Raw genomic sequence first — 23872 nt, 5'->3', positions numbered from 1 at the left:
CTGATTTGTTAACTAAACCCAGAAAACCAAGGACTGCCAAGTCTAACTAATAGAAAGCTGTAAGAAAGAGTAAGACTGCGTCATAGGGTTTTCCAGAGTGCAGTTCTTTATGGAGTGCCTTGTCTTTCTCCCTTAAGAGTGGCTGGTAGGTTAAAACGGCTGATCTATTAGTCAAGCACTTTAGCCACTGCACCACCAGGGCTTCCTGATAAATAAAATAGATTAGAAAGTGCTTATTATACTTACATTATAAAAGTTTATTTCAAATATGTGTTGTGTTAGAAGTAATTAAATTGCAGGCTTGCTGTCAGGACGAGTTAGTAAAGAAACTCTATTCTGATTTTAACACAGCTCACAATGCTTTTCACTGTCCACTTTTTAATATACTTTGTTTCATTCTCATGAACTTTTTGCTAAGTAATTGTATCCTGACTCTTGGATATCAGGTCTAATATTCTTTATCAAGCCAGGGAACCATAATCATTTTCTGAAAGTGAAAGGGAGATTTACAAGTGTTTGGGAGTTTTTTTCCCTTTAAATCTAATTCCAGATTCCTGCAAAGTATCCATTATAATACTTCAGTGTAGGGTTGTGCCACATCTTCTCTTTAGGGTAAAAGTGGGTATTGAAACATCATACTACTCTTCAATTGAATATAGTATAACAATAGGTTTTGTTTTGTCGGGTTTTTTTAGCAGCTAAACCAGCTCACCTGAAAAAAAAATGGTTGAAATGGTTTAAAAAATAGATGATCACTGTGAATTCCTTTAGAAATATCTTAAACTTTATTCATTAAATCTTTGCTAATGAATTTATTATTCATTGTTTATTTATCTAGAATGTAATAAGTATCAACTCTTGTCACCTAAAGTGTTGGCTTGAGATCAGAGTCCATTGTACCAGCTGTAGACACTCTGCCTAAGGTTTATGATAATTTGAGTAATGACTTGTATCAGATTAGGAGGCTATCTCATTGATTTTCAACCCTCTACTAGTATAAAGATTTTCTTTTCCATATTAATAAAAATGTTGACGGTCTGTTAATGTGTGCCTGTTAGCAGAAAAATGTCCTCACTTCTTCAGGTCCAACTTTTAATTAGTGAGAATGACTTGCTTAAAATGGCTGTATTGACATATCATTTTTCAATATGTCTCATGTTACTAGAAACATTTTTTTGTAGGATTTAACAAGCATAAATGCAAAAAAGATATGTAAAATAATTAATAGATGAGAAAGTATAAATTTTAACAAACTGCACGCTAAAGTTGGAGACAAAGTTGTTTTAATAGTACAATTTTAAGTGTGTTTTTTTCCCTCCCAGGACATTTATTCAGAGCAGCTGGGGATCAACCGTTTAACCTGTCCACAGTGTCGAGTGCCTTCCCAATGGTCAGCCACCCAGTCTTTGGTCTACATTCAGCCAGCTCAGGGCATTCAGAATTTGGTGGTTTGGGGACACTTGGTACACCCACAGCCTTAGCCGCACATCCCCAACTAGCATCTTTTACAGGTAAACATTGTTTACAAACAGTGTTCAAGGAAAGGAGGGGAAAATTGCAAATGCTTAGACAGAAATTTGTCTTTTAAAACAGAAAAAATAGAATAGTCTAATACCTGGTGTATTAAAATTCTTGTGCAAAAAATGGACTCAGTCCTTTTTTATCATGTACAACCCCAAAAAAACCCAAAGCACACTATATGCTAGTAGCAATACTGTTTTCAGGTGTTTAAGTAGAGAAACAGGCATCTGTCAGAAAGGGGAGTCATCCAACCTAGTTATTCTCATGCGTTTAATTTCATATAAAAGCTGAAAAGTGTACATATTGTGTAGCTATGTTAAATTTTTTGGTTAATTTTTCCAACTCATTTTTAAATTCTTTAAATTGTATAATTTATAATATAAAAAGAAAACCTTTAATTCTTATAATGAATGTTTCTATACTTTTATTTCTCATCCTTTGCGCTTGATAAGGAATATGTGCTTGGCCTTAAATTTCTGTCCTTTTTTATATTTGGTCAAAACAGTTAAAGAATTTCACCTCTTCATGGCAAGAGAATCAAGATTATCCCAGATTCTATACATTATGAGGATTCATAAATTCACTAAGACATCAATATTTAATTTAAATAAATATCCTGTATATACTTTGTCTTGTTATATTATCTAGAGAGTCTAATTTTAAGTATTAATCTCTCTTTCATCAATTTTAATTAAAGTGCCTATTTTTATTGTATATAATATAGTTTATATATTAGAGCTTAATTGTAGAAGCAAATAAGTCTGAGTTTCAATCAGCCTTTGCTACTTAGCTGTGTTACATGTCTTATATATACTATATCTCAGTATATATAAGATAATTTTAAAATTATCAATATAATTCTAAAAACAAATATGTCTGAGTTTCAGTTTGCTTTTGCTGCCACTTACTGTGTACTTTTAAAAAATTATCTAATTTCTCAGCCTCAGTTTTCTCATCTGAAAAATGAGCATGAGAGAAATGACTTTATATGGTTCAAGATTAATCTTTAATCTCCAAAATTGAAGGCAATTAACCATGTTCACCATTAAAATACAGTATCTGGCACACATAATTAGTCTAATTTGTAACTATCACTCTTACTTGATTTTACCCACTTTTATTGTTAATGGATTGTGAAGTATTTCTTTAGAAAGAACCAATGATCTTGTTTACATAGATAAAAAGCAGATGATTAAGTGTAGATTTCAAGTACTATATGTGAAATCATATTACTACTTTAATTCAGTCTTCTGAAGAAGGCTAGTGGAAATACATAGTTAAATTGAAGTCTTTGACGAAGAACTAGCATTTGCTTTAAAAATATTAATAAGAATTTTAGTCAGTATGTAGCATGGTTGTTCAGCAAGACAAACATTCAGTAGATATTTATTTAAATGTGTTGGGCTGCTGAATTAAAATAAAAAATGAACAATAATAATGGGCTTTGTATTATTTTAAGCATTCTTTTATGACAATGTCTGGTTTTGATTTTGAACATTTCTAAATTACAAAATTATGATTATTGAAATAAAGTACTTTCTGGCATGGTCATTAACAAGTGAAAAATTATTCATCTGAACTTCAATAATGTTTATTTCACTGTATGAAAATAATTTTTTAAACTACCCTGTTGGTGTTATTGATTACTGCCGAGTCAAGCACGACTCATAGTGACCATATGAACAAAGGACCTGACGCCTTTCTGTAGCTACCATCATTTCTCAAAGTTCTTAGAGTTTCAAGAGGCATGTTGTTTAGGAAGTGGATGCCACTCCTGCTAGGCAATATAAATTATTTATTCTATGATTTATAGTACAAAGTTATTTGAGCACTTATTATGTTCTCTGCCTTAGACTGTGATCAAAGGAATATACCAACTAGTAAATTCCCTTATGTTGCTAATGGTTTTAGGAGACTTATAAACAATTACAAGAGTTAAAATAATGCCTATAACAACTTATCTGCTTTCTTCTTGCCAAGTCATTAGGAAAAATGTCTGTAATTTTAAGATGTGTTTTGTTTAGCATGTGGAGTTGAGGCAAAAACAGTTAAATATAAATGGTCTGTATTTTACTTTATTTAAAGAAGTAATTTTTAAAAAGCCAAATATTTAAAATAATCTAATAACTAAATAGGGGCACACAAAGAAGACATCATTAGAAATTATAAATGAAGAGTAGGTAGTTTCTAAAAAAAAAAAAACACAAACCTTATACATTGCTGAAGTATTCTGCTTTTCAGAATATTAAATCAATAGATACACAGTTATTTAATGGACAGCATCATAAATATTTCCCCATTACAATGAAGCAGGATTTCATAGTAGGTTTTTTTGGGGTTTTTTTTTTCCCTTACTTACCATTTTAGGTCATTATGTTTTTATATTATCATGAATTTTTGTGAAGTATATAAGTATATCAAGAGCAAAACATTTCAAAATACTGCGCTATCTTCTAGATTCAAAATCAGATTCCATATCTTTTAAAAGATTAGACTAGTTCCTCCAAATATGGCTAATGTCCTATTATTACTTTTAATTCATTGTGTATTGATTTATGAAAGTTTTATTCTGTGCATTTTATTTCATCAGTGAACTAATTTTTAGTAACTACATTTTTTTTATTTTCATTAATTTGGAAGGTAAATGAACGTATCCTTTTTACAAAATTGTATTACTTCCTTTGAATTGTTACCAACTACTTTAAAAGTTTGTAACAAATAAGGCGCTCAGTATTAGCTCTTTATTTGAATATGTCTATTTATTTATTTTCTTTTTTTCTGTGGCAACATATCAGTAATTTATTATTTATTTGAAAGGAATGGTTTTAGAAAAGGAAATTATATCTGTTTGCCTTGTATACCCAGTGACAGACTCTATTATGGCTCTTTGACCATTTGAAAGCTAAACTCCCTTAACCGATATTAAAGAATGAAGTTGTACCCTAACATGGACATTTTCCCACTGTTTTCTTTAATCTTTAGTATGTGTGTATTTATTATTGACATTCTGCAATTTATTCTTGGCATTTTCCCCCCGTTTTTACATCCTTACAGTCTCAGTGCTATACTGACTTCTTGATTATTTTTAAAATCCTTAAATTTACATGTAATTTTAAATCATGTTGTCGCTGTTATGTGCCGGCAAGTCACAACTGACTGATAGGGGCCCCTCCGGTGGGTTTTCGGAGACTATAAATTGTACAGGAGGAGATTGCCCATGTATGTCCCACAGAGCAGGTGGTCAATTTGAACTATTCCTTTAAGTTGGCAGTGCAGATCCTAACCGCTAAGCCACCAGAGCTCCCTAATTTTAAATTACAGACTCTGTTAAATAATACCAATTCCTCAAGGACATCTCCATCCCATATAGTCAGTTGTATGGAGCTTAGCTTTCAAGTCTTTATAGCAATAGTGTTGGACTCTGTTAAGCCCAACGTACACGCTTTCTCCCCTATTTAAATGCACACTTTTTATAGAAAATAGGAAATGATTCATACTTTTGTGAAATTATTTTTGGTTCCCTTCTCCTCAATCACTGATAAATGAACAATGACATTATTTCATGAATAAAGCTGTCCTGTATTTTGTAAAGTGGCTTTTATAATTCTTTATTATAATATTAATTTTATAACCTCATTTTGCCATTAGATAATGACAAGGCACATTATTTTGTAGAATATTGTTGTTGTTGTTTTAAATAAAGAGCTTTGGTGGCATATCCTTAGAAAGTTGTGCTGCCTATTTCTGTAGGTTCAAATCCACCAGTGGCATTCATCTCCCATTGGGATTTACAACTTTAAAAACTTGCTGGAGGGGTGCTATTTGAAATATATTCAGTTGAAGAATTTTTAGTTAAGAATGTACCTGGGAAAACTATAAAGATAGTACAGTATAGTATACTGAGTTTTTCCTGTTGACATTATTGGGGCGAAGAGTTAGTTCCTCTCGCTAATTTCTTTTTCATTGTTAAAATAATTGAAAAAGATGCATATATTTTTGGAAATTGGAGTAAAAGATAGTGACTTATTTGTTAACTAGTCATTTAGCCAGTTGGAGCAGATTTTTAAAAAAAAAAATTTAGTTGAGACATTACAGAAGATACTTCTTTTTAGCTCCTTTTTTTAATCTGTTCTTAATCTTCATCCCTCCTTTAAAATATATTTGAGGTACATTGTTGTCATTGTTATGAACTATAAAGTCAGAACCTATTCATAGCTTACCTTCCAGCGGGTTTTCAGAGGTAGTAAATAGCATGAGAGGAAATTCCCCATCTTTCTTCAGTGGAGCAGCTGGTAGATTAGAACTGATTGACTTTCTTTAAAATAAATAAAATTTTTATTTTATACTTGTTTACTTACAAAGTTTGTTTTCATTGTTTTTCACACCAGATCTGTAGAACTGCTTGCTTTGGAGTTGGCAGCATTTTACTTTACCACGAAGTCATCAGAGCTTAATTAATTACTTTAATCACATAAAATTAACATCATGAAGCAAAATGTATATTAATGCCTCAATGAAAAACCAATATAATTTTTAAACTTTCACTCAAGTAGCCAAATTTTTAAAATTTTATTTGATGATATTTGACTTGTCTCCTTTCCTAAATGTTTTTTAAAAGAGTCAGTCTTTCAATAACCAAGTTACCTTTAATGCTTTTTGCCATTTGGTCATTTTGCCTAAATAAAACAGTCATTATTATCTGTTATTTATGGAAAGAAGTGTAAGCAAAATTCGAGCTTTCTTAATTAATATCAGAAGCTTTAGAATTTTTTTCTATTTTGAGTGAATTACTTGAGTGTAGAATGTTTAAACATATTACATCTCCAATAAAAGTTTTCCTTGCAACATATATGTTTTTGTTGACTGTAGGATGTTTTCTAGAAACACATTTTAAGTATTCTTTATTACGATAGTCTTTGCACTCTTAGATGACCTCAGTGATCAGTGCCAGATGGATGTTGTATTGAATTTGAGGGAATGCATAACAAAGGCTGCAGATGTAACCTTAAATTCTAAGATTTTAAAGTAACTTAGTCTTAAATATCTTACTTCTTTACTAAATATGGGGAAAATGTCTATATTATGAAAAAAGTCAAGTAATCCTTTCATATTCCATGATTTCCATATTATTTTTAAAACCGTGGGCTGCCTTTCTTCTTTACAAAGATTGAAACTATCAAAACCTGCTAAGTAATAATTCTTGAATACTCTTAAGTGGAATGTTAAGTGTATAAATTCTAACCAGCCATGTCAGAATTAGAATATTGATCAGAATTAAATATTAATTTAACAGCTCTCTTACAAGATGAAATTTGAAATGTTTTCCTACAGGAATCACACATAGAAAATATTTGTACTATTACCTAGAAAGTTAATGGAAATATTTGTATTTGTTTGGTTTTGAGGTGCTGAATGGTGGCGAGCAACTGATGTTCATACACGTACAGGGGCAACGTTCTTTCCACCATTACTGGGAATCCCTCCACTGTTTGCTCCTCCAGCCCAGAATCATGATTCTTCTTCATTCCATTCAAGGACTTCGGGAAAAAGTAATCGAAATGGTCCTGAAAAAGGTACCCATATTACATTAAGTGAAGTATCAGAAATCTACCATTCTAATACCTGTTTCTGGAAATATTCACGCCTAGTAACATAAAAATTATAGAATGGTGCTAGCCATGTTTACATTATCTTGCTTATTTCCTACATTAACACTTCAAGATTCAGATTATGTAGTCTTCCTTTGCAACCAAGGTTAGATAACTTAGCCAAGGAATCACTGTTTACATAATAGTGTGTCAGACTTAGGATTTGCATGCAGGCCCAAAATAATATAACGCGTAATAATAACAACCTATAACACCCCTGTATACATCCCAATATAATCTATTAGTGGGGTTTTTTGTAATTAAGCATTAATTTTATCACACTGATACCCATGGACTTTATTTTTCTTTTACTACTTCTCAACTCATTGCTTTTAGGGGACCTCTGTGATTTAGTCATAAGGAGTTACTCTGGCAACCCAAAGGTACATGGTTCAAACTGACCAGGTGCTCCATAGTAGAAGGATGGGCATTCTCCTCTTGTGCAGTTAACTGCCTCTGAAAATTCTTAAGAGGGTCAGCAATGGTTCAGTTTGGACTTGACAGTACATAACACAAACTACTCCTTGCCCTTGAGTGAGAAACAACTCATAGGTGATCCTCCAGCAGGAGTTGTTGTTAGGGAGCTCTGGTGGCCAGCAGTTTTTAGAGGCTATCAATATCAAACACTTGGAAGAACATTTTCCATCTCTCTCATATGAAACATGGTGGATTCAAACCTCTAGAGAGGCACGGCCTCTGTGCAACTCTCTATGGACAATATAACATCAGAGTTTTAAGTGCTCATTAATAATTTTGGACTTGGTAACAAATCTTAGAATATAATTTGAAAATTATATTAGCACTTTTAGTTGATTTAGTATTGCTTTTCACTTGACTAGTGTTTTGGAGAATCTCTTGTCAAGATGGAGGGTGTTCTAATTTAATTAATTTCTTAAACATATTTCTTTTTGTCCAAGGTGTAAATGGGTCAATAAATGGAAATAGTACATCATCCGTATCTGGCGTCAGTACATCTGTTTTATCCACTACTGCTTCAAGTTCCACAGGACAAACAAAAACTATAAGCTCAGGTGGAGGAAATCGAAAAGTTAACCAGGAACAAAGCAAAAACCAGCCTTTGGATGCTAGAACTGACAAAATCAAAGATAAGGTAAGTTATTCAATGAAGAATAAATGTCTAACAGACAGTACATGGGTATTCAAATCACAATAACTGTTGAGTCCAACTTAAAGGTATATGGTTGAAATCCACAAGCTGTGGGATAAAGACGGGCAGTCTCCTCCCACTTTACTAGAGGGTCATCTGTGAGTTGGTTCTGACTCGATAGTACAAGAATCTGTGTATTCATTTCTTGTGAATTTGCAACTTCTAGTTTCTAGATGTACTTTTATGTATTGTTTATGTTATGCGGTTTTAAAAGTAAAAATTTCAACATTAGCATAAATAAGGCAAATATCAGTAGTATAAAAAATTATTGATAACTTATTACCAGCTCTGCTTTAATTACTTCCGTGAAATGTGCATTTCCATTCTCTCTATTGCCCTTACAATGGGAGTTCTGTTATTACCATTTGTGACACAGAGTCCAAAAATGGTAAGTTGGTGGCTGAACAGGAATATGAAACCGGACAATTTTACTCCAGAATTCATACTTTAAAAAGACACACGTGTGCACACACACATATCCTCCTAAACTTTCCCTTATGGAAATTTTCAAATATCCAAAAATAGACTAGAACAAGAACTTCAAATACTCATCATTCAGCTTCAATAGTTACCTTATTGCAAATTTTATTTCATCCATGTCTCCAGCTGTACAGATTATCAGTGTATTATGTGTCAGTTATTAAGTCACCTTTTTCTCTATTATCTGTTGACTCTGTCAGCTAGTCCTTGGAGGAACACTACAAGAGCTTCTATTCCTGGTTCCAGTGGTTCCTTTCTCTTAGAATGTGGCTGCCAGTGAGTAACTTCCTAGCCAAATGGCAGCTTCCGTCCAGTGGTGTTCCAGAGATTCAGTCACGCATACCATCTTGCCAATTTCATTAAAATCCCTGCAGGTAGCTTCACACGGAGTTTTGCTGGTACTCCAGTGAGCAGTTTTCTAGATAATTTTACTGATATCTATGCTCACAGGTCACAGGTTCCCAACCAGTTTTCCTGGCCCACCTGCTGGCAGTATCGTTCATAATATCTCCACCTCTAGTACCTCAGTTGTCTTCTCTGCCATCCAGTGGGCCATAGCAACATCGTCTCTAATGAAGGCTCATTCTCAGTCTTGAGAGAGTTGGAGAATGGAGGGTAGAAAAGAAAAGCTCTCTTTCAAACATGTCTTTATCTTAGACCTCTCTTTCAATTCCACAGATAGTGGCTGTTCTCTACATTAAATATATCTCTATGCTTTGTTGTTGGTGTTACTGTGCCATTGAGTGGCAAGCAACCCTATGTACAATACCTCTAAACCCTGCTCCATCCTGAGCCAACATTATTGTCTCTGACACACCTACAGCCATTACCCCAGTCACTGAATCAATCCATCTCCTCAAGGATCTTCCTCTCCTGTGCTGTCCTCCACCCTCCCAAGCATGATGTTCTCACCGAGGACTGATCCCTCCTTACAACATGTTCAGAGTATATCAGATGAAGCCTCAGAATCCTTGCCTCCATGGAGCATGCTTTAAAATTCATTTTTACAATTTTTTATTTAATGTTTTATTTTAATTGTGAATCTAACAAAAGTTTACAGAAAAGTTAGATTTACATTCATTCATTGTTGCACAATTTAATGTTATTACTTTGTTGTCCTTAGTTGCTGTCAAGTTGATTCCAACTCATAGTACCCCCATGAATGCAGAGTAAAAAAGTTTCATGGATTTTTAAGGCTCTGTACTTTCAGCAGCAGATTGCTAGGCTTCAGTCTTGTCTTTCCTTTTAAAAAGTGTTTAATCGCGGCTTATGTGAGACTTTACAGAGTACGTTTAGCAATTTATAGACAGATGGTTTTGTGATAGTGGTTGGTTGCAGTCTCTCCACAATGAATCGGCAGTCTCTCATTTCCACCTTTGGTTCTGCTTTTCTGTTCACCCTGTTTCCCTGCTCCTTTCTTGCCTTCTTAACTTTGCTGCTGAGCAGATGTTGCCATTGTGGACTTGTATAGTTGATTGTTTTGCAGGGGTTGTTTGTTCTTACTCTCTTTGCCGGTGATCTTTAGGAGTAGGTTCAGTTCTAATTTAAAAGGATGTCGAAAGGCATCCACTCGTCTCAAGGTTCCACCAGTCTTTATAAGACCTGTAAGTGGGGTTTTTAAAATGAATTTGAATTTTACTCTGCCATTTTCTCCTAGTCTATTCTGTGTATTCTAGATGATCTCAATTGAAATGATCAGTGAAGGGAGCTGGACTGTTCAGTTCTTCTTGACTCAGCTGTTCACTTGAAACTCACCAATTCCTGTTATTTCATAGAGCCTGGATATTTAAAACAAATATAGATATCTGGAACAAATATGGATACTGAAAATAAAATCCTTAAATTAAGTAAACCTCAGACTAAAATACATTAAGCCTATTTAGAAGTTGCACAAGCCAAAGAAAGTACATATAACAAATTGTTGAATTAATGTCTTTGGTGTGTGTATTTTCAAGAATAACAAAAATTGTTTATAAAATTATATAAACGTTTGGAACAATATGTCAACAGAGAACTGCCAGATGTACAGGCTGGATTTAAAAGAGGTCATGGTACTAGGGATATTATAGCTAATGTTAGATGGATCTTGGCAGAAAGCAAAGAATACCAGAAGAATGTCTATCTGTGCTTCATTGACTATGCAAAGGCTTTTGACTATGTGGGTCACAACAAGGTGTGGCTGACTCTGAGAAGAATGGAAATCCCAGAACATTTGATTGTGCTAATGCAAGACCTATACTTGGATCAAGAGGCAGTCGTCAGAACAGAGCAAGGAGACACTACATGGTTCAAAATCAAGAAGGTGGTCCATCAGGGATGTATTCTTTCTCCATACCGTTTCAATCTGTATACAGAACAGATCATTCGAGATGCTGGGCTGTACGAAGAGGAATGTGGCATCAAGATTGGTGGAAGAATCATCAACAGCCTGCATTATGCAGATGACACAACCCTGCTTGCTGAAACTGAGTAGGACCTGAAGTGCTTGCTGCAGAAGGTCAAGGACTGCAGCCTCCTATATGGATTGAAGCTCAACATCAAGAAAACAAAGATTCTCACCACTGGGCCAATTGGCAGCATCAGTATGGATTGTGAAGAGATTGAGATAATTAACAGTTTTAGTTTTCTTGGCTCCACCATCAACACTCTTGGTAACAGCAGCCAGGAAATCAAGAGATGAATTGCATTGGGAAAGTTGGCTGTGAGAGACCTCTCAAGAGTACTGAGGAGCAATGACATCAGGCTGGAGACTAAGGTGCGCCTGATCTGGGCTATAGTCTTTTTAATTACATGCTATGCATCAGAGAGTTGGACAGTGAATAGGGATGATAGAAAGAGAATTGATGCCTTTGAGCTGTGGTGCTGGAGAAGAGTGTTGAATATACCATGGACTGCTAGGAGAGCAAACAGATTTGTCCTGGAAAAGGTGAAGCCGGAATGCTCCTTGGAGTCAAGGATTCTGAAGCTTCCTCTAACATACTTTGGGCATGCTGCAAGGAGGGACTGACTGGTCCTTGGAGAGGGAAACCATGTTTGGCAGAATAGAGGGGCGGCGAAGGAGAGGAAGACCTTCGATGAGATGGATTGATTCTGTGACTGGAGTGGTGGGAATGACTGCATTTGAGATGGCTAGGTTTGCACAGAATAGAACAGCATTTAGAGCTCTTGTACATAGGGTTGCTATGAGTCACAAACAACTTGATGGCACATAACAACAACAACAACAACATATTTTTTTAAATTTTGAGAACTTTATATTTTTCCTTTATAATTTTCTGTCTTTTCAGATATGACATATGTAAGTATTAAATTCCATAATCATAACTAAAAGCAACCTTCCCAAGTTTTTCATGCCCTATTTCAACTTCTCCATAAAACTTATTACTATTTGAAATGATTAATATATAGTATTATTCACCACCTCCCTCTAAACTCGATAAACTTTTCATGAAGGTTGGTATTCTTGACTTACTGACTCTTGTGGACCACTACTGTGAATAGTGTTTAGCATGTTATTGGTGAGTACTTTGCTACTGATTGACTATGTGCATACAGAAGGAAGTTATGTTCTTTTTTTTCTTTTATTTTTATTATTTTGTGTGTGTGTGTGTACCATCAAATCAGATTTGACTGGTACAGGAGGAGATTGTTCCTCCTTCTCCAACAAAGCATCTGGTGGATTTGAACCACACACCTCTGGGATTGCAGTGTAGCTTCTTGCTACTAGGCCACCAGAGCTCGCGGGAAGTTATGTTCTTTGGTTTTGTTGAGTAGGCTACAACTTACAAGAGTAAGTTACAAGGAAACTTAAAAGGCTAGAAGAGTAACTCTATAAACTACAGATCTGACCTTGCCCTATTCTACACCCATTCTCCCGATCTCTGATACACTCCAGCCCATTGTTACTGCACTATTTCCACTATTTCCAAGGACCAGCCACTCCTGATAACATGCTCAAAGTGTATGAGAAGGTGTTTTACCATCCTTGTCTCTTAGGAGCACTCTCATTATATTTTCTCCAAGACAGATTTGTTTCTTCTTTAGGAAGAATAGAAGTAATCATGTAAATTCAGTGTATGGAACATTTCTAATTAAAATGAATATTTTGTAAGTGGGCCATATGAGTAAATCCATGTACAAATCTTTCTCAGAGTTACTTCAGGCTTCAGACCATTACAATAATGTGAATATCACAACAAAGCAAGTCACAGAATTATTATTTGTTTCCTAGGGTGCTTAAAAGTTATGGTTGAACTATACTGTAGTCTATAAAGTTACAGTAGCATTATGAAAAATTTGGAAAATATTGTAAGCATTAATAGAATGTTAAATCATCACATGCTATTGGAAAAATAGTAGCAATAAACTTGCTCAATGGAGGATTATCACCAATTTTTATTTCCAAAAATTGCAGTATGAAGTGCAATAAAATGAGCATGCTTGCATATGTTAATATTTCCAATGTCCATGCTGCATGTGTCAAGAACTTGCAGTTCTGTTTTATGGTTAGGAAGGATTCTGATCAATTAAATTAATTTTATATGTTTGTTGAATTTGTGTTAAATAGTTAACCATACAACCTCTGACTTTCTTTTTCTTAAAATTATGAACTGAAAATATCAAAGGCAATTTAAGGCAGCTTACATCCACCTGAAACTTTGATTTTTCCTGAAATAAAATCTTGATAAAAATTTTGCGTTTTCCCAGAAACCAAGGAAGAAAACTATGGAAAGCTCTAGCAACAGCGACAGTGATTCAGGAACATCATCAGACACCTCAAGTGAAGGCATTAGTAGTAGTGATTCAGATGATTTAGAAGAAGATGAGGAGGAAGAAGATCAAAGTATTGAAGAAAGTGAAGATGATGATTCTGATTCAGAGACTGAAGCACAACATAAAAGTAACAACCAGGTATGAATCATTTCTCTGCCAGTTGTCATTACCAGTTTCACTTTAACTTAAAATCCTGATGTTTTAAAGTTTAAATCATTATCGTTAGTTCTTATTCTTGCACAATAAAAATGAGTGATGGAAAATATTTTTATAGAAACATTTGGTGTATTTTAATGAACTTTATATATCTAAAGCCATATTTTGGTGGTGGTGGGTGGTGGTGGTGGTGTTGGGTGCTGTTGAGTTGGAAGTGACCCATAGCTGACTCTCCAGAGGTATTTCAGAGGCAGTAAATCTCAAGCGAGGAGATTACCCATCTTTCTCTTGTGGAACAGCTGGAGAATTTTAATTTAATGCCTTTGGGATTAAGACAATGCAGTGCAGTGTCTTAATACTAGGCCACCAGAGTACTCTTCTTTCTCCTCAGAGTTTGTTGGTTTTTTTGTTTGTTTGTATGGGTTTTTTTGCTTGATTTCTTTATCTGTTATTCAGAAGATGCCCTTAATTTTTATTTACAGGTGCTATTACATAGTATTTCAGACCCAAAAGCAGACGGACAGAAAGCAACTGAAAAAGCCCAGGAAAAAAGAATACACCAGCCATTACCTCTTGTGTCTGAATCCCAGACTCACTCATCATTCCAGTCCCAGCAGAAGCAGCCTCAGGTTTTGTCACAGCAGCTTCCATTTCTTTTCCAAAGCTCTCAGGCAAAGGAGGAATCTGTGAACAAACACACCAGTGTAATTCAGTCAACGGGATTGGTGTCCAATGTGAAACCTTTATCTTTGGTAAATCAAGCCAAAAAGGAAACTTGCATGAAACTCATAGTTCCTTCTCCTGATGCACTTAAAGCAGGGAATAAACATACCTCTGAAGAAGCTAGTACTTTGACCAGTGAATTGCGATCCAAACGGGTGAGTTGATTTTTTTAAAGTAGAATTTTACTATAAGAAAAAGGTAAAACTTTTTAATAGTCTTATAATATAGAAGTCTAACTTAAATTCTACCTTAAATTTTGTGCTTACGGATAGAATACAAACATCAGTCGACTGAATTTCTCCATTTTAGATTTACATACTCATTCTGGCAACCCAATTGCGTAATTTTTTTAAATGGACTGTATGCTAGGTTTTTAGAGAAATTTAAATATGAATAAAATATAATAGTAAGAAATATATCAAAGATGTAAACTTGTTCCTTGGGAAATTTAAGGAAAAGAAACATTATTACCTATGTTGTAATTAGATAAGATCAAGTTGATTTCAACTTATAGTCACCACATAAAACTGAATGGATCAGCCTGATAGGGTTTCCTTGGCTATGATGTCTATGAAAGCAGTTCACCAAGTCTTTTTCTTACAGAGCCTTTGAGTGCGTTTGTAACACTGACCCTTAAGCTGGCAGCAGAGTTCTTAACCATTGCATTGCCTAGACTTCTTATATTACTACATCTACTACTTTATACTACTATAAAACCTATACTCTGAAAACTTGCAAAACCAAGGGGAAGAAATCCTGAAAAGAGAAATGAACACGAAATTTCAAAGGACAGCTTAAAAATACAAAGTCAAGTATTTTAAGGAAATAGGCAAAGAGCTGAAGTTAAAAAATCAAAAGAGAAAAAAATCATGCTCAGCACTTCTCGAGGTAAAAGAACAGAAGAATAGGTTTAAGCCTTGAGTTTCAATACTTAAGGTTTCTGTGGACAAAATCTTGAATGATACAGTGAGCATCAAAAGATGAAAAGAATACCCAGAATAGAATAACAGTACCAAAATAGTACTATTAGAAGTATTATTGTTACTAGGTGATCAGTTTAGTAAGATTCAGATTCATAGCAACCAGTATAAACAAGAGAGTGAAGCCCTGCCTGATACTACGCTTCTTTACAATATTATTGCAGTCACTGTGACTGTCCATCTCATTGAGTCTTCCTCTCCTTTGTGAAGCCCCTCTTCTTCCCCCAAGTATGATGTGTTTTTTTCAAGCCCCTCCTAATTACATCCCCAGAGAATGTGAGGCAGTGTCTCAGTATCTGTACCTCTTGAGCACCCTAGCAGTATAAAGTAGACTGTAAAAGCATGAAGGAATTCAAAAGATAAAGGCAGAGGGTGCTGCTTTGCCAAACATGGAAGACAAACATGATTGGTTCTTGAAGACTAACTTGGATTTCACCAGCTGAAAATCCATAAAAGGAGAGCATATCATGTTGGAGGTGGTAAAAGTATTGACTTATATGAAGCGTGACAGACAGATTGACTGAAAAACTATATTATTAACTAGTTACAAAGTAATTTACATATCAAAGTAAAGGCTTACTGAGGTAGGAGGTACTAAAGTCTTTTGTTCAGTGAGCTAATGTAATCAAATAAGATGAAACTATCTTAGTTTGTGATGTATATTGGCATCTGGGTGGGAAGGAATGATGGAATGGCTTTAATTTGAGCAATATTTAGATGCTCAAAGAACATGTGACTGACTGAAAGATGTTTTAAGAATTTTGAGACTAGATTATAAGGAGAATTGGAGTAACAGTTTAAAAGTGTGTTTTTGTGTATGTGTGTGTGTGTGTTTTTCTTTTAAGAAGACATTTGAATTACATTTTAAATAGTTTTAAGTCTAGCCAAGGTTCCCTACCTACTAGTCATTGCCACCACTATGTACAGTTTATATATTTGTGATACCGGTTTGCATACGAGCAATTGTTTCAAATAGTCAAGGCAAATAAAAGCAATTTTTGTTGTGTTGTACATTATTTTTTTAAAAAAATTTTTTTCTTGTTTAAACAGGAACAATATAAACAAACATTCCCAGCACAGCTAAAGAAACAGGAGTCTTCGAAGAGCTTGAAGAAGGTTATTGCAGCTTTGTCAAATCCAAAAGCGACCTCTAGTTCACCAGCACATCCAAAACAAACATTAGAAAATAACCACCCTAATCCATTCTTGACAAATGCACTTTTAGGTAATCACCAACCAAATGGAGTTATTCAAAGTGTCATTCAAGAAGCTCCTTTAGCACTTACAACCAAAACGAAAATACAGAGTAGGATTCATGAAAACCTTGCTACCGCAAGTAGCACGCCTTTCCCCTCACCAGTTAATTTGAGTACAAGTGGGAGAAGAACCCCTGGCAATCAGACACCTGTACTACCCTCTGCCTCACCCACACTGCACAGTCAAGGGAAGGAAAAAGCAGTTAGCAATAATGTAAACACAGGGCAAACACCACATCACACTCATCCTGCAAAATCCTTAGTGGAACAGTTTAGAGGAACAGATTCAGACATTCCCAGTAGTAAAGATTCTGAAGAGTCAAACGAGGATGAAGAGGAAGAAGATGAGGAAGATGATGAAGAAGATGATGAAGATGATGAATCTGATGACAGCCAATCAGGTTAATTTCTAGTTTTAAAATTGAATATAGAAATTATATTTAAAATTATCTTTAAGTATAGTTCGATCCATAGCATTTTAAGGAGTTTCTTCACTTATAGACTTACATAGTCAATTGTCATTCAGGTATGCGTTTCACATAGTTATATGCATTTTATATAATGAACTGGTAAAATACAGGAGTAATTTTATTTGGAATCAGAAGTTAAATTTTCAACTTTTTTATTTATTTGACGTTAAGTAAGTAATAAACTTTAAATGGATGCAAATGGTGCATGAATGAAGGCGTGCTTTCATCAACTTAGTTAAATTTTCTATCATTCAGGGCTACTCATTTGTTCTTTTTCAATATCTCTTCTGTTACTTGTTAAAATGTAAGTGTTATAATTGTCAAACAAAAGTAGAATTGCAGTGTCATTCAGAAAATAGCTACAAATCTAATTCCTTATCAATACCCATCCATGATAAATAATTGATTAAATAACATTGAGAGTATTGTCCAATTTTATTTTCACTCTCTTTCTAGATTGGTGGGTTTTTTACCCGGTCTTGTTTTTCTTTACATTTTTATTTTCCCTCTCCGCCTTATTTCACAGAAGATTTAAAGCAGGACTTAAAAGATAGTTTAAAATTTTAGATAAAAATTTATCATATGTGCATATTATCAAAGTTTATTAATTTGCTATTGACCAACCATAAATTCCAATATAAATTTACAACCAAATGAAAAGGAAAATACAATCACTTATGCTTTCTAAAATATTTGTTAAGTAAATACAAAGTAATTATTCAAGATAGGAACCCCTTTCTTGATAAGGTGGGTTTTTTTTCCCTTTTGATTCTCACATATATAACTCTTTGTAATATATAATGAATGCCAGTATTTTTAACTATAATGAACTCTTGTGAATTATGAACCCTGATATAAGCATGTAACATTATCCAGAACATAATTCCACAAAAGCTGTTTTTGTAGTATTCATTAGAATATTGTTTGAGTATCAGCCTTAATTATGGAATAGATTTTCATATCTGAAAGAGTTGCTACATTGTCAATTCTTTAATCTTCCCTAAAATTTGTATGGTGGTGTATTTTATACATTTTAGCCATGATACTCATGTGTGAAAGAACAGTTTTATTTGCATTAAATTAGTTTTCATCAGCTGCATTCATTTTGAGGTCAGACTACTGTATCTTAGTTCTCCTGACCAGACTGGGATACTAATGGAGTCCAGCAAAGAAGGAAGAAGGCTTATAGTATCCATACTATACTATACTATACTATACTATACTATACTATACTATACTATACTATACTCTGTCACAATAATATGTAGCATCCTATTTGTTCAATACTACTTTGAGCTGACCTTTGGAAATTGGGTAGCATTCTTATTCTACTAGTGGGAGGCATGCTGCTACATCTTTCCCTTTGAGAATCAGCAATGTGATTTTGTTGGTGTATGCCCCTATCAGAGGCATACTTCATGAAACTTACTGCCCAGGGACCCTTTCCTAGCCTTATATTCTTCCTCCAGGGAAGTACAAAACCTGACTTGAAATTGAAGAAGGATTAGCTTGTAAAAGGACTGCATAGATATAACGAATTTAAATTAGTAATGCATGTGTAGTATTCTATCATTTTTCCTGTGAACCTTAATTTTGTGTGTGTCTCTCTCTGTGTGTGTGTGTGTGTGTGTGTGTGTGTGTGTGTGTGTGTGTAATGAAATCTGGGAAATGAAATCTTGCACCTAAATAGAAACTATAGCTTTAAAAAAACTCCAAGAATCTCCCCCATAAAATTATTTTCCTTTTATTTCAGTATCCAGATGAAAGGATAATGGTTCCACCAGATATCTCTTCCTCATACAGGGCTTGGTATATACTTCTTAAGTCATCAGAGCTTTTAATTTGAGAAGTCAGTTCTTTTCTCTCTGTTAGTTTCTCCATTAAGTTTAAAGTGATTTTGAAGCCATTAAGAGCTCACCGTGTGAATAATTTTATATGAGAAAAACTATTAATGATTAAAGTATACAGTAAAGCTGGTATTTTTTTCTACTAGTTTATTTACAAAATTTGAATAGATTATTTTTGAGGACAGAGAACTTATAGTTCATATGTTGTCCTCAAAAAGAAATTCATAGTAATTTTTATAATTTCTCTTGGGGAAAGTTGCTCATTTGAATCCTCAAACACATACTGGTTTCTATTCCATTTACATATATCTACAGACCATTGGTGATTCTCTAGTTATAATATACAATACTTCTTTTACTTCCCAGAATCAGATAGTAATTCAGAATCAGATACAGAAGGATCAGAAGAAGAAGATGATGATGATGATAAAGACCAAGATGAATCAGATAGTGATACTGAAGGAGAGAAAACTTCCATGAAACTGAATCAAACAGCTTCCTCTGTCAAAAGCCCTTCCATCAGTCTCTCAGCCCACTCAACACCTCGTAACCTCCACATAGCAAAAGCCCCAGGCTCTGCTCCTGCTGCCTTATGTTCTGAATCCCAGTCACCTGCTTTTCTTGGTACACCTCCTTCCACACTTACTTCAAGTCCGCACTCTGGTACCTACACTTTATTTTTATTATTGTAAAGTAGAAAAAAAATTCTAGCAAGAAATTTTATTGATACAGTGTTCTGGAGATGAGATCATTGGAATTAAATATTACAGGTAGATTTTAGATTGAGTTGCTTCTGACTCAACAGCAATGAGAGGGAGAGAGAAGGAAGGTCAGCATGTACTTTTATTCTCTGTAATTCCTATTTAAGATTAATAATTTTTAATTTTAAATACTTAATTGCTTTTGAGTTTAGGTTTTGATTCTAAAGAATTTTTGTAATACTGGACTTGTATATAACATATGCCATGTCTTTCTCCCCTTTCTGTTTGACATTTCCCTAGCTTCTGAATCTTTATTGAAAGTGTCTACATTTAATAATTCAAAACTACTCTCTATTCTCATTCAGTAGTTAAGAAAAGGATGTATATAGTAATAAAATATTGTTAATGATTTCCTGCCTTTCACTATCTTCTGCTAATTTTTAGTTTCCCTCTCATTTGCACAATTACTCTACTAATATAAGTTGCCTATGTTTATATTTATGAAACTTAAGCATTGTTCATGAGAAATTTTATATATAGTTGTAATCCTAACCTTTATGCTTCAGACCACTTGCAACACCTAGCCTTCACTGGTGATTTTGACTCTAGACTTAAATACATATATAAGTGTCAAAAGAAAGCACACATTTTCAAAAAAAAAAAACACTGTGAGCAGACTTTCTGAAACCTTTATTTCCCTCTTCTCTAGCCATTTCTTTAATAACTGTATTAAAGAGGAGAACAATAGTAATATATATTAATAATAATAAATTTTACCATGGATTGTATTTTCTTTAGCAACAAGGCTCTTCTGTCATTTAACAAAACAAACATTTCTGCCTTACATGATCTGTTGAAAACTATCTAAACATGATGTACATGTGAGAAAAATACACTTGGTAATCCAAGTCACTAAAATACGATCTTTCAGGAAAAGTTTCTAAGTTATCACAAATTTTCATGTATATTAACGGATTGAATTTTCTTGAAGGCACTTCCAAACGAAGAAGAGTGACAGATGAACGTGAGCTACGTATTCCTTTGGAATATGGGTATGCAGCCAAAGGTTTCCCCTTTGCTTTATTCCTCATACACTTATGCATGATTGGTGTACACTAGTTTTCTTATTCTCCACTATTTATAAGTAAATACACTGCATAGTATTTATTAGCATGGAAGACTGAAGGGAAAGGAAGTTGATAGATTGAAAATTGAAGTTAAAGTTAACTGCTGAGCGGCAGTACTGCAGAGCTGGGACAGGCTCGAGTAGTCAGGTGGAAACTGACTGAAAAAGTTCCAAGAACAAATTATTTGCCAAAGGATAGGAATATAGTTAAAAGTAAAAAAAGGATTTGGGAATAAGGGTGGTTTACAGGATAGAATAAAGGGGCAATGCAAACTACTAGAGGGATTCGTTAAAATTATTTTAATTGGCACTGACGAGGTTTCAAACTAGAAATGCATGAACCTCAAAGAGCAAGGAGTCATGTTTACTCTTAAAACGTAAAGCTTTTCTGATACAAAAAAAATATTACTGTACATTGACCTGTGGTTCAGAACATTTCTGAGGAAACAAAGGAATCCAATTTATAATAAAAATATTTAATGATGTTTAACATTTTAATAGTGAAGCTTTATTTTTAGTAAATTTTGTTTTTCGTTGTAAATCATTTAGTATTTAATGTTAGTATTTAGTGTAAATCATTTAGTATTAAATGTTAGTAGATAATATGATAGAGCCTTTTTAAAAAGAAGCATGTACACTATCTTTTTTTAATTTTAAAAATATTTATTGAAATTAAGTGTGTCATAACCCTCATTTCTGTTATGTGTAGCTGGCAAAGAGAGACAAGAATAAGAAACTTTGGAGGGCGCATTCAAGGAGAAGTAGCATATTATGCTCCATGTGGAAAGAAACTTAGGCAGTACCCTGAAGTAATAAAGGTACATACTTTTCACCAAATCATGTACATGTGGTACTTATCAAGGATTCTTGTGGAAAAAAAAAATATACATTCTGTCCTCAGATAAAGTCTTGTATGAGACTAATGTACTTACCCTAAATTGATCTCCTATGAATCTTTAGCCCCTTAATAGAATGTAAAAAGCATAGTGTCCTGAAGATAGCTATACATCAAAGCTGGGTTGTAATTATTAAAACCTGAAGTGGAAAAATATGTGATTTTTTCAGTATCTCAGCAGAAATGGAATAATGGATATCTCAAGGGACAATTTCAGCTTCAGTGCAAAAATAAGAGTGGGTGACTTCTATGAAGCCAGAGATGGACCGCAGGTATCCACTTTTTAAAAAGTACAGTCTTTGAACCAGAAAATAGTACCATAACTTCAATGAAATAATTTTCACAGCCCTCTGAAGCTTTGCCTTTTGTTATTCATAAAGCTATACCTACATCTTTATTGTAAACATTCACTGTGGCTTCAATATATTATGTTTCAGTAACAAGGAACTTTGACATCATATTTATCTCATAAATTTAAAGTAAACCCTTTTCCTGTAAATTAATTATGTTAATGATTTTACAGTTTGTACAGGTAGAAACAAATATATGAAATACAATAAAAGCATTAATCAGTTGCAAAATAGAAAGAAAAACCATATTATAAAAAGTCATTCCAAAAGAGGCTTAAGTATACCTTGTTCTTTTTGGAAAGATTTTGTTCACTTGATTATACTAAACTATTTTATGCATTATGTGTAAGATTGGTGAATTTTTTTGTTGTTGTTGTCCCTTAAAATTAGGTGAAGGAAGTGTCTGAATTTTTGAGAAATTGAATTGTTAACATGAAATATACATTTCTGAATATAAGATTATACACCCTTTAAACTGGACAATGGTGAGCTAAGTATGCATTATCATCATCAAAGTGATGAAGCCAGGGCTTCTAGGTAATATAGATCAAAATTAAATCCTTTGTCATGATGTCAATTCCAAATCTATATTGACCCTATTGGACAGAATTGAACTGCCTCAACCCTGTTTCCAAGGCTAAAATCTTGACAGTAGTCTTTAGAGTAGCAGATTGTCATATCTTTATCCTATACAGTGGCTGTTGGGTTCACACCACTGACTTTAGCTCACCAATCAAGTGCCTTAAGCAGTGCAGCATCAGGACTTCTTTCTGATCCATAGCACATAGATTTCTTATTCTTTCTAGTGTCATTGAGTCCCTTGAATGAGTTCCACTTAAGAAAATGAGATCATTTAGATTTTAATCTGTGAAATAAATTTGATATTGAAGAAAGATGCCCTATTTTACATAAATGCACACTATGAATATTTTTGCCACCTTTCTCCTGAAGACACTTTCATAAACATGTGGTACAAAATTTAGTATGTATTAGGGAGTTTTTTTAAAAAAATAGTAATGCTCCTCATTTTACTCAAATTTCTTTATCTGCTAAACAAGCACAATAATAATTAAATTTGATGTGACAATATTGTAATAGAGTAAAAATTATATGCATAAAAATGTTTTTAGAAGATTAAAATACTGAGCCAATTCAAATTGTTTTAGTTTTGGTTAAACCTTTTTCTTCTCTCCTTTAATCAATAGACTAATAACACTGGTTTTTCCCCCCTAACATTTAGTATTTTCTATTGTGAATTTGTTCAGATCTATTGTTTATAGGGTTGTTACAAGTTGTACTGGACTTAACAACATAGAACAACAACAACAATTATGAATGATAGTAAACTCTGGTGACTTAGTGTTAAGGAATTGTGCTACCAACCCAATGGTAAACTGTTCTAATCTGCTAACTCTTCCACATGAGAAAGATGAACAGTTTACTCCTGTGTGACTTACTGCCTCTGAAAGTCCACCGGAGGATCAGCTATGAATCTATTCCAATTCCGTAATACTCTACAGTAATAACAATGGGCAGGCTAGTTCATCCTATCTACTGTCTTAATTTTGTGTGTATAGAAATGGAAAAGAAGTTTATTTTGAAAGCTCAGAAAATGAAGGGAATTTGTAAGGCCACCAAGATTTCTCATTGTTTTCTGCTTATATCATAAATATTTGTTCCTCATTGTTCATGATTTTTAAGGAATACATTTGAAAATTATATTTTATTGAATTAGAACCAAGTCATAGCTGACCCTCTAGCCGGTTTTAGCTCATTTA

The 23872-nt window shown here is 33.8% G+C and overlaps 1 protein-coding gene across 1 annotated transcript in view; it reads left to right on the top strand.

Annotated features, from left to right (window-relative positions):
• BAZ2B (bromodomain adjacent to zinc finger domain, 2B) overlaps nucleotides 1-23872 on the top strand; it is a 324998-nt gene that overhangs the window by 204152 nt on the left and 96974 nt on the right. The window contains exons 4-13 of the mRNA XM_006880802.1: nucleotides 1323-1511; nucleotides 6927-7094; nucleotides 8087-8280; nucleotides 13525-13728; nucleotides 14229-14624; nucleotides 16500-17106; nucleotides 19389-19685; nucleotides 20715-20775; nucleotides 21559-21667; nucleotides 21915-22016. Of these exons, the coding sequence (XP_006880864.1) occupies nucleotides 1323-1511; nucleotides 6927-7094; nucleotides 8087-8280; nucleotides 13525-13728; nucleotides 14229-14624; nucleotides 16500-17106; nucleotides 19389-19685; nucleotides 20715-20775; nucleotides 21559-21667; nucleotides 21915-22016 (2327 nt within the window). The remainder of the gene's footprint in view (nucleotides 1-1322; nucleotides 1512-6926; nucleotides 7095-8086; nucleotides 8281-13524; nucleotides 13729-14228; nucleotides 14625-16499; nucleotides 17107-19388; nucleotides 19686-20714; nucleotides 20776-21558; nucleotides 21668-21914; nucleotides 22017-23872) is intronic.

The sequence above is a fragment of the Elephantulus edwardii genome, unplaced genomic scaffold, assembly GCF_000299155.1.
Source record: "Elephantulus edwardii isolate Elephantulus edwardi_28Jun2011 unplaced genomic scaffold, EleEdw1.0 scaffold00010, whole genome shotgun sequence".
Taxonomy (NCBI): Eukaryota; Metazoa; Chordata; class Mammalia; order Macroscelidea; family Macroscelididae; genus Elephantulus; species Elephantulus edwardii.
Note: the sequence above shows the minus strand (reverse complement) of the source record. Positions and strands in the feature narration are given on the sequence as shown.